Source organism: Silurus aristotelis (genome assembly GCF_946808225.1).
Source record: "Silurus aristotelis genome assembly, chromosome: 14".
NCBI lineage: Eukaryota > Metazoa > Chordata > Actinopteri > Siluriformes > Siluridae > Silurus > Silurus aristotelis.
Window position 1 is genome coordinate 27,717,944 of NC_139587.1, and position 13,190 is coordinate 27,731,133.

Genomic DNA, 13,190 nt, shown 5'->3' on the forward strand with positions numbered 1-13,190 from the left:
TAAAACCTGACTGAAACTCTTCAAAGATATTGTTCTCCTGCAATTGCTTACATAACTGGGCAGCGACAATCTTTTCTAAAATCTTAGACATAAATGGGAGATTTGAAATTGGTCTGTAATTCGATAGCGTGTTTGGATCCAGATTAGGTTTTTTAATGAGGGGCTTAATAACTGCTAACTTGAGGGATTTAGGGACATGACCTAACGATAGTGAGGAGTTAATAATATTGAGAAGAGGCTCACCAGCTGTATATAACACTTCCTTCAGTAGTTTAGTGGGAATTGGATCTAACTGACATGTTGTTGATTTAGCTTTCATAATAGCATCATACAGCTCTTCCTGTCCTATACATGTAAAACAGTGTAGTTGTGGGGTTGTAAGTACGATTGTGTCGGGAGATGCTGTCAGAGGTTGAACTGCCACAATTGTTTTTCTAATGTTATCTATTTTTTCAGTGAAGAAATTCATAAAGTCTTCACTACTAAACTGTGATGGAACACATTTTTCAGATCCCTGATTTGTTGTTAATTTAGCGACTGTACTGAAAAGGAACCTGGGATTGTTTTTGTTATTTTCTATGAGTTTGCTCAGGTGTTTAGCTCTAGCAGCTTTTAGCGCCTGTCTGTAGCTAAGCATACTGTCTTTATACGCAATTCTAAATAAATAGTCACACATAGCACACATTAATACTCCAAACACAGTTAGTAACTTGAACAAACTCCAAGCATGCAAAACACAGGTTACACACACACACACACACACACACACACATATACACACACACACACACACACACACACACAAGCACACCATCTATATTTCACACACCAAAAACCTTATAACTGCAGCATACGCTGCATTAACCTGCATAAACTCTACATTTAATAAATATAAACATCATTTGCTACACAAACTCAGAACCTACATCACACTACATGAACAAACAGTGTGAAGGCACCAGCTTCATCCAGATTTCATACTTAAATCTTTAAACATAAAATCTTGAATGCACCAACAAATGGAAAGTCACTGGTCATGAGAATATACTTCTTTGCATGATCATAAAAAAAGACTAAACTGAAGTGGAACTCATTTTGGCTGACAGACAGAGATGAGCACTAAGACGGTGCCTGAGATGGAGGTGAAGCTGAAGAACATGACGGAGAGACTGGAGAAATATCAGTATCTGAACACTCAGGGTCTGTACAACGCTCTACACCTGAAGCAGCTCAGCCAGGAGATCCAGCAGCTGCATGACACCATGAGTAACGTCCAGACAAGTAAAGGGGAGGCACAGCAGATACGCACAGAGGTAAACACACATGCACAAAGAAATATATTGCTCAGAATTTGTAAAATACTACAACTGGTAAGTCTACAAATGATCTACAGCGATCAGGCGAAACATTATGACATTCTAACATTACGAGCGGTGAAGTGAACAACACTGATTATCTCTTCATCATGGCACCTGTTAGTGGGTGGGAATTTATTAGGCAGCATGTGGACATTTTGTCCTTTTTGTTAGAAGCAGGAAAAAAGGGGCAAACGTTAGATTTGGATTTGAGCGAGTTTGACAGCGCAGCCCTGACTGATCATTTTATTTGGAGCAAATCAGGAGCCCTGGTGCTCTTCTTCACATTTATGTACTAAATGTATACTTTAACTGACCCTGAAATCTGTGTTTAGCAATATAACTTGCACGAAAGTGCCCCAATCAGCCCTTCCTTATTTTCTTTAGTTCCTCTGTCAGACCTCGTATCTGATCAACTTCTCATGCCTTTAACATGCGCCTTTACTTGGGATTACCACATCTGTCACAAACGCTATTGTATAATGACCTGTAGATCTGAAGTTCAGACCACACAGAATCTTTAGTATTTTGTTTGTGGTGTCCTTCAGATTTTCTGATGTCCCTGTTGTTCAGATGGATCAATGTTATTTATAACTTTTATACTACAGATTCTTTATAAACCTACATTTTCTGTAGGTATAAATTCTCCTTTTTATTCATTCCTGTTCCATGCAAGTCGGATTATTGCCCAACAGGGACCCAGCAGTGGCAGCAACAATCTATCTTGACCACTTCTCTAAGACCTGACAAGACATGTAACCAAATCTTGAAATCATTAAGAAGAAGAATTTATTTGTTGCATATACAGTAAAGCACAATAAATATATAATCTTTGCATAGTATAGCTTGTTCATGACTTGTATAGTCATCATACAACACCCCTGTAGCAGAGAGATTTAAGGGCCTTGATCAAGGACCCGGCAGTGGTAAAACCCACAACCTTCTGATCAGTAGCCCAAAGCTTTAATCATTAAGACTCCCCAAGTGAAGAGTTCTAAGTATATGAGCAAAACCCTTAAGCTGAACGTGATCATGAACACCAACAACCATAAACAACAAACACGTCTTTATAGTGCTCATTTTTAATGAATGTGAATCAAGTGCAGAAACTCACATTTGACAAGGTTCTCCAGGGTCTTGACACCTTCAGTTCTTGCACTATTCTCTTGAATAAGTTTATTCACATTTACATGTATGTGATCTATTTGTACCTCAGTTGCAGAAGTTTCAGGAGGATGCAAATAAGATGTACAAAAAAAACATCTTCAACCTGGAAACAATGAGGGAGAAGCTACGCTCTCTCGGTAACCGTGTCCAGACCTGCAGGACCATCCCTCAAGACTTCAGGAGTAAGTTTTTAAATCTTCATCTCAGAGGAAGAATTTAACACATTAGGTATGTTGAAGTGACATGTGCAGAGGAGGAACATGGGGTATATCAGTAGGAGAATGCTGAGGAAGGAGGAAAAGAGGAAGACTAAGGAGGAGGTTTATGGATGTGGTGAGGGAAGACATGCAGGTAGTTGGTTTGAAAGAGGCAGATGTAGAGGACAGGGGGGTGTGGAGACGGATGATCCACTGTGGCGCCCCCTAATGGGAGAAGCAGAAAGAGGAAGAAGAAGAAGGTATGTTTAAGCGATGTTTAGTACAAACAAATTGTTAATAAGCATCTAGTATCCAAATGAAGGACAAGAAAATTGAATAGTTTTGGGAGGAGTAATCTATAAGGAATTTATGTTGGATGAGTCAGAACTGCAGGAGCTTTAAGCAGAAGGAGAGCATCAGAATAAATGAAGCAGGTCTGAAGAGTGAGAGGAGCCACAGCAGTAAAAGTGTCTCAGGAATTTGTACCATCAGGAATACTTTACATTATATTTTTTGTATGCTCTGTGTTACAGATTCTTGTTCTCAGCGTATGATGAGAAATATCAGTGCTCCAGTAGTCACTAAATTAAACCCGTTTAGTTCATCTTTCATCGCTGGAGCTTGGGGTCATGATATCAACAATGATGGTGAAGAAATATACTGGATCCAGCCTCTAGCTAACAGCCACAGGTTGGGCATCACTGTGCGCTTCTACCAGGCTTATGAGGACTTTATGGCTGGTAAGAACCACAGAGATGAAACACTGGTCAACTCATACACTCACGCTAACGCCATTCAGGGTCCAGGGACCATCGTTTATAAGGGTGTAGTGTATTATCAGTGCTATAACACACCTGAACTCTGTGCCTTCGATTTGAAAACCAAGCAATTCCGACGTCTCGCGCTTCCTGATGCCGGATTCAACAACAAATTTCCCTACTGCTACTACAACTGCTTCGACTGGACGGATATCAACCTCTCGGCTGACGACAAAGGCTTGTGGGTAATTTACGCCACAGAAGCAAACTATGGGAACTTAGTGGTGAGTCGAGTGGACACTGAAGACTTTAGCATAACACACACCTGGAAGACACGTCTGTTCAAGCGCTCGGTGACCAACGCCTTCATGGTGTGTGGGGTGCTTTACGCAACTCGCTTCATAAACACCTACAAAGAAGAAGTGTTCTACGCCTTCGACACGACCACAGGGGCCGAGGACAACACGCTCTCGCTCCCTATGGAGAAAGTAGCAGCGGGCGTCGCCAACCTTAACTACAACCCCACAGACACGAAGCTCTACATGTACAACGGTGGCTACATGATTGCCTACCAAGCTTCCTTCTAAAAGCTACATTAAAATTTAAAATATAGATCTATAAATGCAGCATGCTTTTTTTACTAGGTTACTAGGAACAAATCCTGTAACTAAACTGTATCGAAATGACGATTGATTGCTTATTTTTCAAATTTTTATGGAAATCATAATTCTCTATAATAATGCTATTTTTATATTTATATGATCTTTACAGTGGTATACTGGTACATTAAGAATGCTGTAAATGTAAAGCCTCATTAAAGATAAATAAATCTTTTATATTGACTGACCAATGAATTTATTCTGAGTAAATATACACCATGAAATGACATAAAAAGGACACACAACAAAAAAGTCCCTTCCACACAACCACCTTATCAGACTCACTCTACTGACTTTCTGTAGCTGCTGCATCAGATTCAAAACACTAATGCTCATCTGCAAAGCCCACTACACCACTGATCCCTCCATCCTCTACCACTGCACCACTGTGCCTCTATCCTCTTCAACTGCACCACTGACCGCTCCATCCTCTACCACTGCACCATTGACCCCTCCTTCCTCTACCACTGCACCATTGATCCCTTCATGTTCTACCACTGCACCACTGAGCCTTCCATCCTCTACAACTACACCACTGACCCCTATATCCTCTACCACTGTACCAATGATCCCTCCATGTTCTACCACTTCTCCACTGATCCCTCCATCCTCTACCACAGCACAACTGACCACTCCATCTCGCAAGATGCTTCCTTGCTCCCTTCATCCTCTACCACTGCAACACTGCTCCCCTTCATACTCTACTTTGTACATTCTCTACACACACTCGTGCGTTGTTGCCTGGTGAGCACATGGCACCAGGTGCACTATGGGAAGAAGGCAAGCCGAAAGGATGTAGTGTGATGCTTTGGGCAAGGTTCTGCTGGTAAACCTTGCTATTCTTTGGTCCTCGTCTACCATTATCAGAATGTATGCGTTGATAGAAACTTCACAACACTTTTTAAGAAAATGACATCCACTAAATGCTATAAATGTAAATGTTAAGAACTGTGGTGTGAATTTTGTTGGATTGTGTGTGTGATTTACCTGGGAAACACATGGCAACAGGATGGGCTATGGGAAGAAGGCAAGCTTTGAGCAAGGCATCACAATTTAGGCAATGTTCTGTTGAGAAACCTTGGGTTTGGTCATCCATGTGGATGTTACTTTGACTTGTACTACCTACATTAGCATTGTTGCAGACAAGGTTCACCCTTTCATGTTTCCTGATAGCTTTGGCCTCTTTTAGCAGGATAATGCGTCCTGCCAAAAAGCAAAAATGGTTTAGGGATGGTTGGAGGAGCACGACAATGAGACAGAGGTGTGGACTTGACCAGATCTCACTCCAGTCAAGCATCTTTGGGATGTGCTGGACAAACAAGTCCAATCCATGAAAGCCCTACCTCGCAACTTACAGGACTTACAGTATCTGCTGCTAACATCTTGGTGACAGATACCAAAGCACACCTTCAAGGGTCTAGTGGAGTCCACGCCTCAACAGATCAAGGCTGTTTTGGCAGGGAAAGGGGGACTAACACAATTTTAGATAGGTGGTCGTAATGTTATGCCTGATTGGTGTATATACGTTGTCTTCTTTAGAGGTTGCCACAGTGGATCATCCGTCTCCAAATTACTCTGTCCTCTACATCTGCCTCTTTCAAACCAACCACCTGCATGTCTTCCTTCAGCACATCCATAAACCTCCTCCTTGCGCTTCCTATTTTCCTCCTTCCTGGCACCTCCAACCTCAGCATTCCTCTCCTGCTATACCCCATGTCATCTGTACATGTCCAAACCATCTAAATTGCACCTTTTCTCCAAAAAAATTTCTCTAATAAACTCATCTGATGAATTTGTTGTGAATTCTTTCCAATGCCAAAAAACTTAAACTGACAGCTTAACCTTTTCATCCCTTCAGCTCAGATCCAGAGATGTGTAGAATTTGTCACTGTCAGGATCATGGCCCTGGATTTTCCATCATCCACTGCGCCCTCACGGCACTAATCACCAGTTCTTCGTCTCCTTGAGCTCGCTCTTCACAGCACTCCTTGTCTCACGTTCGCCCCCTATTTTTTCTGTGATCCTTGTTCCTAATTCAGATTTGTTTCTACTGCAGTTTATTAAACATCCTTTGCACTCGCATCCGATTTCCTAAATAATAAATGCCTGGCTATTCAAATTATTACAAATATAAAACGTTTATATTTAATTTGTTTTTTAAATGTGTGCAATGTGTCACAGCAATTTATAAGCAAGAGGACAAATGGCTGGATGATAATTGTAATAAAAAATAAATTGACACACATTGATCATCAGCATAGACATGTTTTATTGGCAAAGAAACATTTCCAGAATAATCAAGATAATCATTCATAAAGAGGTGGGATTTTGACAAAGCACAAAATGTCTAATGTGCAATAAAATGTAAATGATTCATTCATTGTCACACAGCAGTATGGTAAAATCAGTAATCAGAGGGGTAAAGATGAGCGTTTAATGAAAGACGGTGCTGTACGAGATGATGTAGGCGTCGCTGTAGGCGTAGAGCATTCGGTCTCGTGGGTTGTAATTCAGAGACTGGATGTTGGTCTGCATCTTCTGTATGCGGATCTTTAGATTGAAGCGCTCCTCTCCTGTCTCTGTGTCGAATGAGTAGAAAATCTCCTCCGTCTGTTTGTCCAGGAATCGTGTGGCGTAAAGCACTCCACATACTATGAAGGTGTTCGTCACAGTGCGTTTGTACACCGACGTGTTCCACGTCCGACCCAGAGACAGAGGACTTCCTTCTATCAATTCACTAAGGATCATATTGCCAAAATTCTCTGGAGTTGAGTAGACCACCCAGACACCAGACTCATCTGTGGCCAAATCCAGGTCTGTGTAGCTGTACTCGGTGCCCAAGTGGCCGAAAGGAAACTTGTTATAGTAGCCGGTGTTTTTTGGAAGTTGTGTATTAGTAACGGAGCGGGCAGAGATGTTGAAGCGACACACAGAGGGTGAATAATAGCAGTTGTAGTATAGCGCACCTCCGTACATCACCACATTAGGGCCCATGATGGTGTTTGTGGTGGGGTTTGAGGAAGCAATGTAGGTGTCCTGAGCACCCACACCGACTAGCATAGTGCTCAAACTGCTGTAATGACGAACATAGTTTGCATAAACGCTGCTGCTGGTTAAAGCTACAAGCCAATACATGTCCTCCTTCCCTGGAGCAGGTTTTGGGTCTTTTCCCCAGGCGCCATATGGGTAAGAGGTTCCGTATTTGGTGAGGGCGTAAGTCCTAGGACCGGTCACATTGACCAATTGGCCTTGTTGACAGTGTCCTACACACACACACACACACAAAAGAAGAGCTTTAGAAATTCAATTGAATTTTGTTTGTATAGTGTTTTCACTTTTTTTTTTTACAGTTACTTTGAAGCGTTTCTTGAATCATCCTTAATATTTTCAGACCAGTAAGTGCATTTCTCAAAACAATTTGTACAAACAGCACAACACATTGGATTTCTTGCAAAAGAACAAGATTGACAAAACGTTTAGTCATTGTCAGTTTTAGGATTTCTTGATATAAACTATGGTTTGGGTTACACTAATTGAAAATGCACAAAGATTCATTTATTTTGTTTGCAGAACAAATTAATTTATTTGATTGCATATTTGATTTCTATTGATTGCAAGAGAACAGACAGCATTCACACTTTTACTGTACTGTAATAATGCCTGTTCATTTCTTTGTTGTTTGTCCATCTTCAATAATTGTAATTCTGTGTTTTGCTCTGTTGCTGTAAAGGTGGCTATCATGAAGCAGAAGCCGAAGGACAGAGGAGCCAGGAGAACCTGATGCAGCATTGCAAATGTCCTGGAGTGGAACTCCAGCAGACCAGGCCGTAGAGGCCGCCACACTCCAAATGGAGTGAGCCTTGACCCCAAAAGGAGCAGGCAGACCAGAGGACACATATGAGGACAAAATGGCATCCATAATACACCTACCTGCGGATGTACGTGTCCAGTGCTCACACTGGACACAGTCGATTTTGCATCTCCTGGTCAGAGGCTTGGAAGGGAGGGTGGTAGAATGCCTGCAGCATTACAGGTAGTGGGGGACCGCAAGCACCTTAGGTACGTACCCTGGTTTATGGTAAAGGAAGGCACTGGCTATGCCAGGGGTAAACTCAAGCCAGAAGGAAAGCAGTCTTAATAGACAGGTACCTAAGGGCCACCTCGGCCAAGGGCTCGAAGAGGGGGCTCAGACAGAGCCGCCAGCACAACGGCCAAGTCCCACACAGGCATTCTGGGCCACATCCCGGGCCTCAGCCTCCGGGTGCAGCGTAGTACAGTTAACCATGGTCTGCCCAGCCACCAAGGTGCCACCAGGAGAAGATGAGCTCTCTCCAGAACAAGTGGATTCACTTTCGTTCCGTGGATTATACCGGTTTCATAGACAGTACTTGGACAAAGGATTACGCCCGCTTTTAAGACTCACTTGACTTACTTCATGCGTCGCGGTTAGTAACTCTACCTGACGTGTGTGTATTTATTTCCCAAAGTAAACATGATAGAATTACGTCCGCATTTGACTCATGGTCTAAACCTTGCTAGAGATATAAAAAGTGAGGTTTTTTATATTAATTTCGCACTCGCACGTGAAAGCTCACGGTTCCATTTCTGTCAAGATGGTTTTCTCCCAAGGGCTCCATGGGACGGCCCTGAATTGACTGCAATAAAGCTGATATGCTCCTTCTCATTCGTGACTGGAAGATGTCTTTATTTGGTTTGTTTATGTATTATATAAAATTTTGAAATTTATTGTTAATTAATTAGTGGATAGCTAAAACTAATTTGAGTATTAAGCCGCTCAATTGTTATGTCTGCTCGGACATGGAGCCTGAGTTCCGACAGGGCAATATACTATAACATGTCCTTTACATTTATTTGCCTGTCTTTCAGAAGGTAGGAAAAAACTTGAGGACAAGCAGGAAACCGACACTGACTTATGACAGATATTTTACATTGTGTTTTAAAAAAAAAAATTAACTGTAAATGTACATACGTGTCTGAGAAGTGGGAGGCTGAGGAGTGGCTTGAAGCTCATGTTCACATTTAGCTAAGTCTCTCTTCACACGCCGATTTTCCCGCTCTTTGCTTACCACGTTGGAAATATCCAAAGCCTCCAGCTCCCGCATGCCCTTGGTCATACTGTGCAGCTTGAATTAGACACAGACAAAAACAACATAATTATGACCATCCACTTACTAAAGCATTTATTTAAGAAACACCAAACGGAGTGAGGAGTATTTAGATTGTGTGAAAAAGATCTTCAGACTTTAGTGACATATAAAAGAAGTGCTAGAATTCTCAATTTTTTCCAATTAGGAATCCAATACACTTACAGTAATTGTTTTATTGGACATTTCTGTTTGACCTTCACAGCTGCACATGTGTTGAGATTCTAACCACTAGAGTCTGTTATTGCTCACAAGAAGTTCCAGAATTTTTAACATCATTTCCTTCACAGAATCAAAGCAAGAGTTTGTGGTGTGAGTGTCTAATGTTTGGTCTAATGTCAGGTGGTGTAGTGAAGTGTGGTGTGGTGTAAAGTGGTGTGGTGTAATGTGGTGTGGTTTAATGTGGTGGTTTAATGTGGGGTGGTGTAATGTGGTGTGGTGCAATGTGGTGTGGTGTGGTTTAATGTGGGGTGGTGTAATGTGGTGTAATGTGGTGTGGTGTGTCGTAATGTGGGGTGGTGTGGTGTGGTTTAATGTGGGGTGGTGTAATGTAGGGTGGTGTGGTTTAATGTGGGGTGGTGTAATGTGGTGTAATGTGGTGTGGTGTGTCGTAATGTGGGGTGGTGTGGTGTGGTTTAATGTGGTGTGGTCTAATGTAGGGTGGTGTGGTTTAATGTGGGGTGGTGTAATGTGGTGTGGTGTGGTTTAATGTGGGGTGGTGTAATGTGGTGTAATGTGGTGTGGTGTGGTGTAATGTGGGGTGGTGTAATGTGGTGTGGTGTGGTTTAATGTGGGGTGGTGTAATGTGGTGTAATGTGGTGTGGTGTGGTGTAATGTGGGGTGGTGTAATGTGGTGTGGTGTGGTTTAATGTGGGGTGGTGTAATGTGGTGTAATATGGTGTGGTCTAATGTTGTGTGGTGTGTTTTAATGTGGGATGGTGTAATGTGGTGTGGTGTGGTTTAATGTGGGGTGGTGTAATGTGGTGTGGTGTGGTTTAATGTGGGTTGGTGTAATGTGGTGTGGGGTGGTGTAATGTGGTGTGGTTTAATGTGGTGTGGTTTAATGTGGTGTGGTGTGGTTTAATGTGGGGTGGTGTAATGTGGTGTGGTGTGGTTTAATGTGGGGTGGTGTAATGTGGTGTGGTGTGGTTTAATTTGGGGTGGTGTAATGTGGTGTGGTGTGGTTTAATGTGGGGTGGTGTGGTGTGGTTTAATGTGGGGTGGTGTAATGTGGTGTGGTGTGGTTTAATTTGGGGTGGTGTAATGTGGTGTGGTGTGGTTTAATGTGGGGTGGTGTGGTGTGGTTTAATGTGGGGTGGTGTAATGTGGTGTGGTGTGGTGTAATGTGGGGTGGTGTAATGTGGTGTGGTGTGGTTTAATGTGGGGTGGTGTGGTGTGGTTTAATGTGGGGTGGTGTAATGTGGTGTGGTGTGGTTTAATGTGGGGTGGTGTAATGTGGTGTGGTGTGGTTTAATGTGGGGTGGTGTAATGTGGTGTGGTTTAATGTGGTGTGGTGTGGTGTGGTGTAATGTGGTGTAATGTAATGTGTGTAATGTGGTGTGGTCTAATGTAGTGTGGTGTGGTTTAATGTGGGGTGGTGTAATGTGGTGTGGTGTAACGTGGTGTGGTCTAATGTTGTGTGGTGTGGTTTGGTGCCGGTGGTCTAATGTGAGGTGGTGTAGTATAGTGTGGTGTGGTGTAATGTGGTGTGGTGTGATATGTAATGTGTTTTGTTGTCATATAATTCTGTAATGTTGTGTAGAATGGTGTGATGTGTTTGGAGTGTTTTTTTGTGATTTGTTCTGCAGTTAGTCACCTTGGTTGCGGTGCTCTGACTGATCTGCCTGTGAAAGTCAATGGTTCTGTTCAGTTTACTCATTAACTCCTGGATCTCAGCGAGTTCGAGCTCAATGATTCGCAGCGAAACAGCTCCGTACAGACCACCATCATCCTCCTTCTCCAACACAGACATTCTCTCTTCCAGCTGCTCCAGCCGCCGCTGCACCCCCAACATCAGTGTATCCACCTCCATGAACTGAAAGAGAGAGAGAGAGAGAGAGAGAGAGAGAGAGAGAGAGAGAGAAATGGCACACGGAGTGAGATCGAAAGAAAGAGCGAGAGAGAGAGAGAGAGAGAAAGAGCGGGGTGGGGGAGAGAGAGAGAGAGAGAGAGAGAGAGAGAGAGAGAGAGAGAAGGAGAGTATTAAAGGTTGGAATAACTTAAAGTTTAATTCCTTGAATACCTTTTGGATAAATATGACAAAAAAAGATCTAACATGCAAAATGAGAAATTAGAAAAATTTATAACTAGAATATTGAATAGTTCCAGATTGTCTTATGCACTAATTTTATTGGGGAGAAAAAACATACCCATAGCACATAAAGTGTAAAAGCATTAATTACTGTTTGGATTCTCATCATCGACTTGTAATCTGATCCAGACCAAGATGATACAAGAAGAGTTCAAGACTTCAGGACATGCTGCTATTCAAATACTACAATCTGTTTCATTTGAAAGTTTCATTTTCCTGTTTTCTGTCACAAATATCAGAATATTTAAAGTGCATAAAAACACTACACACCTCTGTTAAACTGATGGTCTTGGTGCATTGGTACGCTGACGTGAGAAACGATTCGAGTTTCTCCATCGGGAAAGGAGGCTGCAAGTTCTTCAGCTCACACACACAGTCCTTTCCACTCACACACTGATGGCAAATTCCAAATGCACACAAGAAATTTAAACATACACATTAAGACGCATGATAAGATCTTGTTTGGACATTGTGTGAGGCTTACAGGTGTGTTCCTTTTACCTGAGAGAGATGGACGAAGATGAATAAAGCCGTCCAGACGGACAACAGAAAAGACTTCATGTTTATTTCTGAAGATGAGAAGAACAACGACGCTGCAGCTTTATATCAGGAGTCCAGAGAAGTCCAGAGGCTCAATGAGTCTTATAGAAAAATCCCGCCCGCTCTTACAAAATCAAGGTGTGCTAACAGAAAGTTCAAATTTTGCTGACCAGCATAGTGTAAGGGAAAATATTAGGCAAGTGAGGCACAGGAAGTTCTGCTTTTTGCTGATATCTGGGGGGGAAGTGAGTAAGTACTGGATGATGTGCGACAAATTTGGGTTTGCATAACTGTTGCAATCTTATTAAGCTATTTATATATATATATACAGTGGAACCCACTTATCTCGACCTCGGTTAACTCTCCAACCCTATTAAGTCGACGTTTTTGAAGTGGAACCGCCAAATCCTCTCTTTGTTCTAGCATTTTCTCATCGGTTATGTCGATTCTTTTATGTCCCCGAACCCTAATATCTCAAGCACAAAAGAGGGCCAAATTTAACACTAGTCAAGTCAAGTCAAGTCAAGTTTATTTGTATAGCGCTTTTCACAACAGACATTGTCTCAAAGCAGCTTTACAGAAAACAACAGTGAAGGTGAATGGTGTGCGTTTGTCCCTGATGAGCAGCCGTGGCGACAGTGGCAAGGAAAAACTCCCTTAGATGATATGAGGAAGAAACCTTGAGAGGAACCAGACTCAAAGGGGAACCCATCCTCATATGGGTGACATCAAAAGTTTGGTCATAAATCTTTCAACAATACAGAACAATTTGTGATCATCATAGATCCAGCATCAGCTTCTCCATGCCAGGGCCTTTAAACACTCGGCATCTACTTCTCCATGATCATCCATAGGTCCATAATCTTCACGAGGTGGGACGTGACTGGAGCTGGCCAAACCTCAGGAAGCCTCGGGATGGGGAGAGAAAGAGAAGCAGTGGAGAGGAATTAGCGTAGCTGCTGTTCATGATATTAACAGCACAAGTTGATAATGTGCATGTGATCAGATGTTCTGGAGCACAAGGTTGTGATGTGATGT

General features: G+C 42.4%; 2 protein-coding genes across 2 annotated transcripts in view; one reads left to right on the forward strand and one right to left on the reverse strand.

Moving 5' to 3' along the window:
• Nucleotides 1-4,105, forward strand: part of LOC310737069 (olfactomedin-4-like) — a 7,178-nt gene extending 3,073 nt beyond the window's left edge. Inside the window, exons 3-5 of the mRNA XM_083561238.1 lie at nucleotides 1,107-1,313; nucleotides 2,572-2,704; nucleotides 3,253-4,105. Of these exons, the coding sequence (XP_083417364.1) occupies nucleotides 1,107-1,313; nucleotides 2,572-2,704; nucleotides 3,253-4,064 (1,152 nt within the window). The 3' untranslated portion in view covers nucleotides 4,065-4,105. The remainder of the gene's footprint in view (nucleotides 1-1,106; nucleotides 1,314-2,571; nucleotides 2,705-3,252) is intronic.
• A 2,280-nt stretch (nucleotides 4,106-6,385) lies between these two features.
• Nucleotides 6,386-12,241, reverse strand: LOC310737066 (olfactomedin-4-like). The gene is made up of 5 exons (XM_083561233.1): nucleotides 12,114-12,241; nucleotides 11,883-12,005; nucleotides 11,118-11,336; nucleotides 9,127-9,280; nucleotides 6,386-7,399 (listed from the first exon to the last, which is right to left on the reverse strand). Exons 1-5 carry the CDS (start codon nucleotides 12,171-12,173, stop codon nucleotides 6,570-6,572), a joined length of 1,386 nt encoding a protein of 461 aa, XP_083417359.1. The 5' UTR covers nucleotides 12,174-12,241; the 3' UTR covers nucleotides 6,386-6,569.
• Nucleotides 12,242-13,190: the final 949 nt, after the last annotated feature.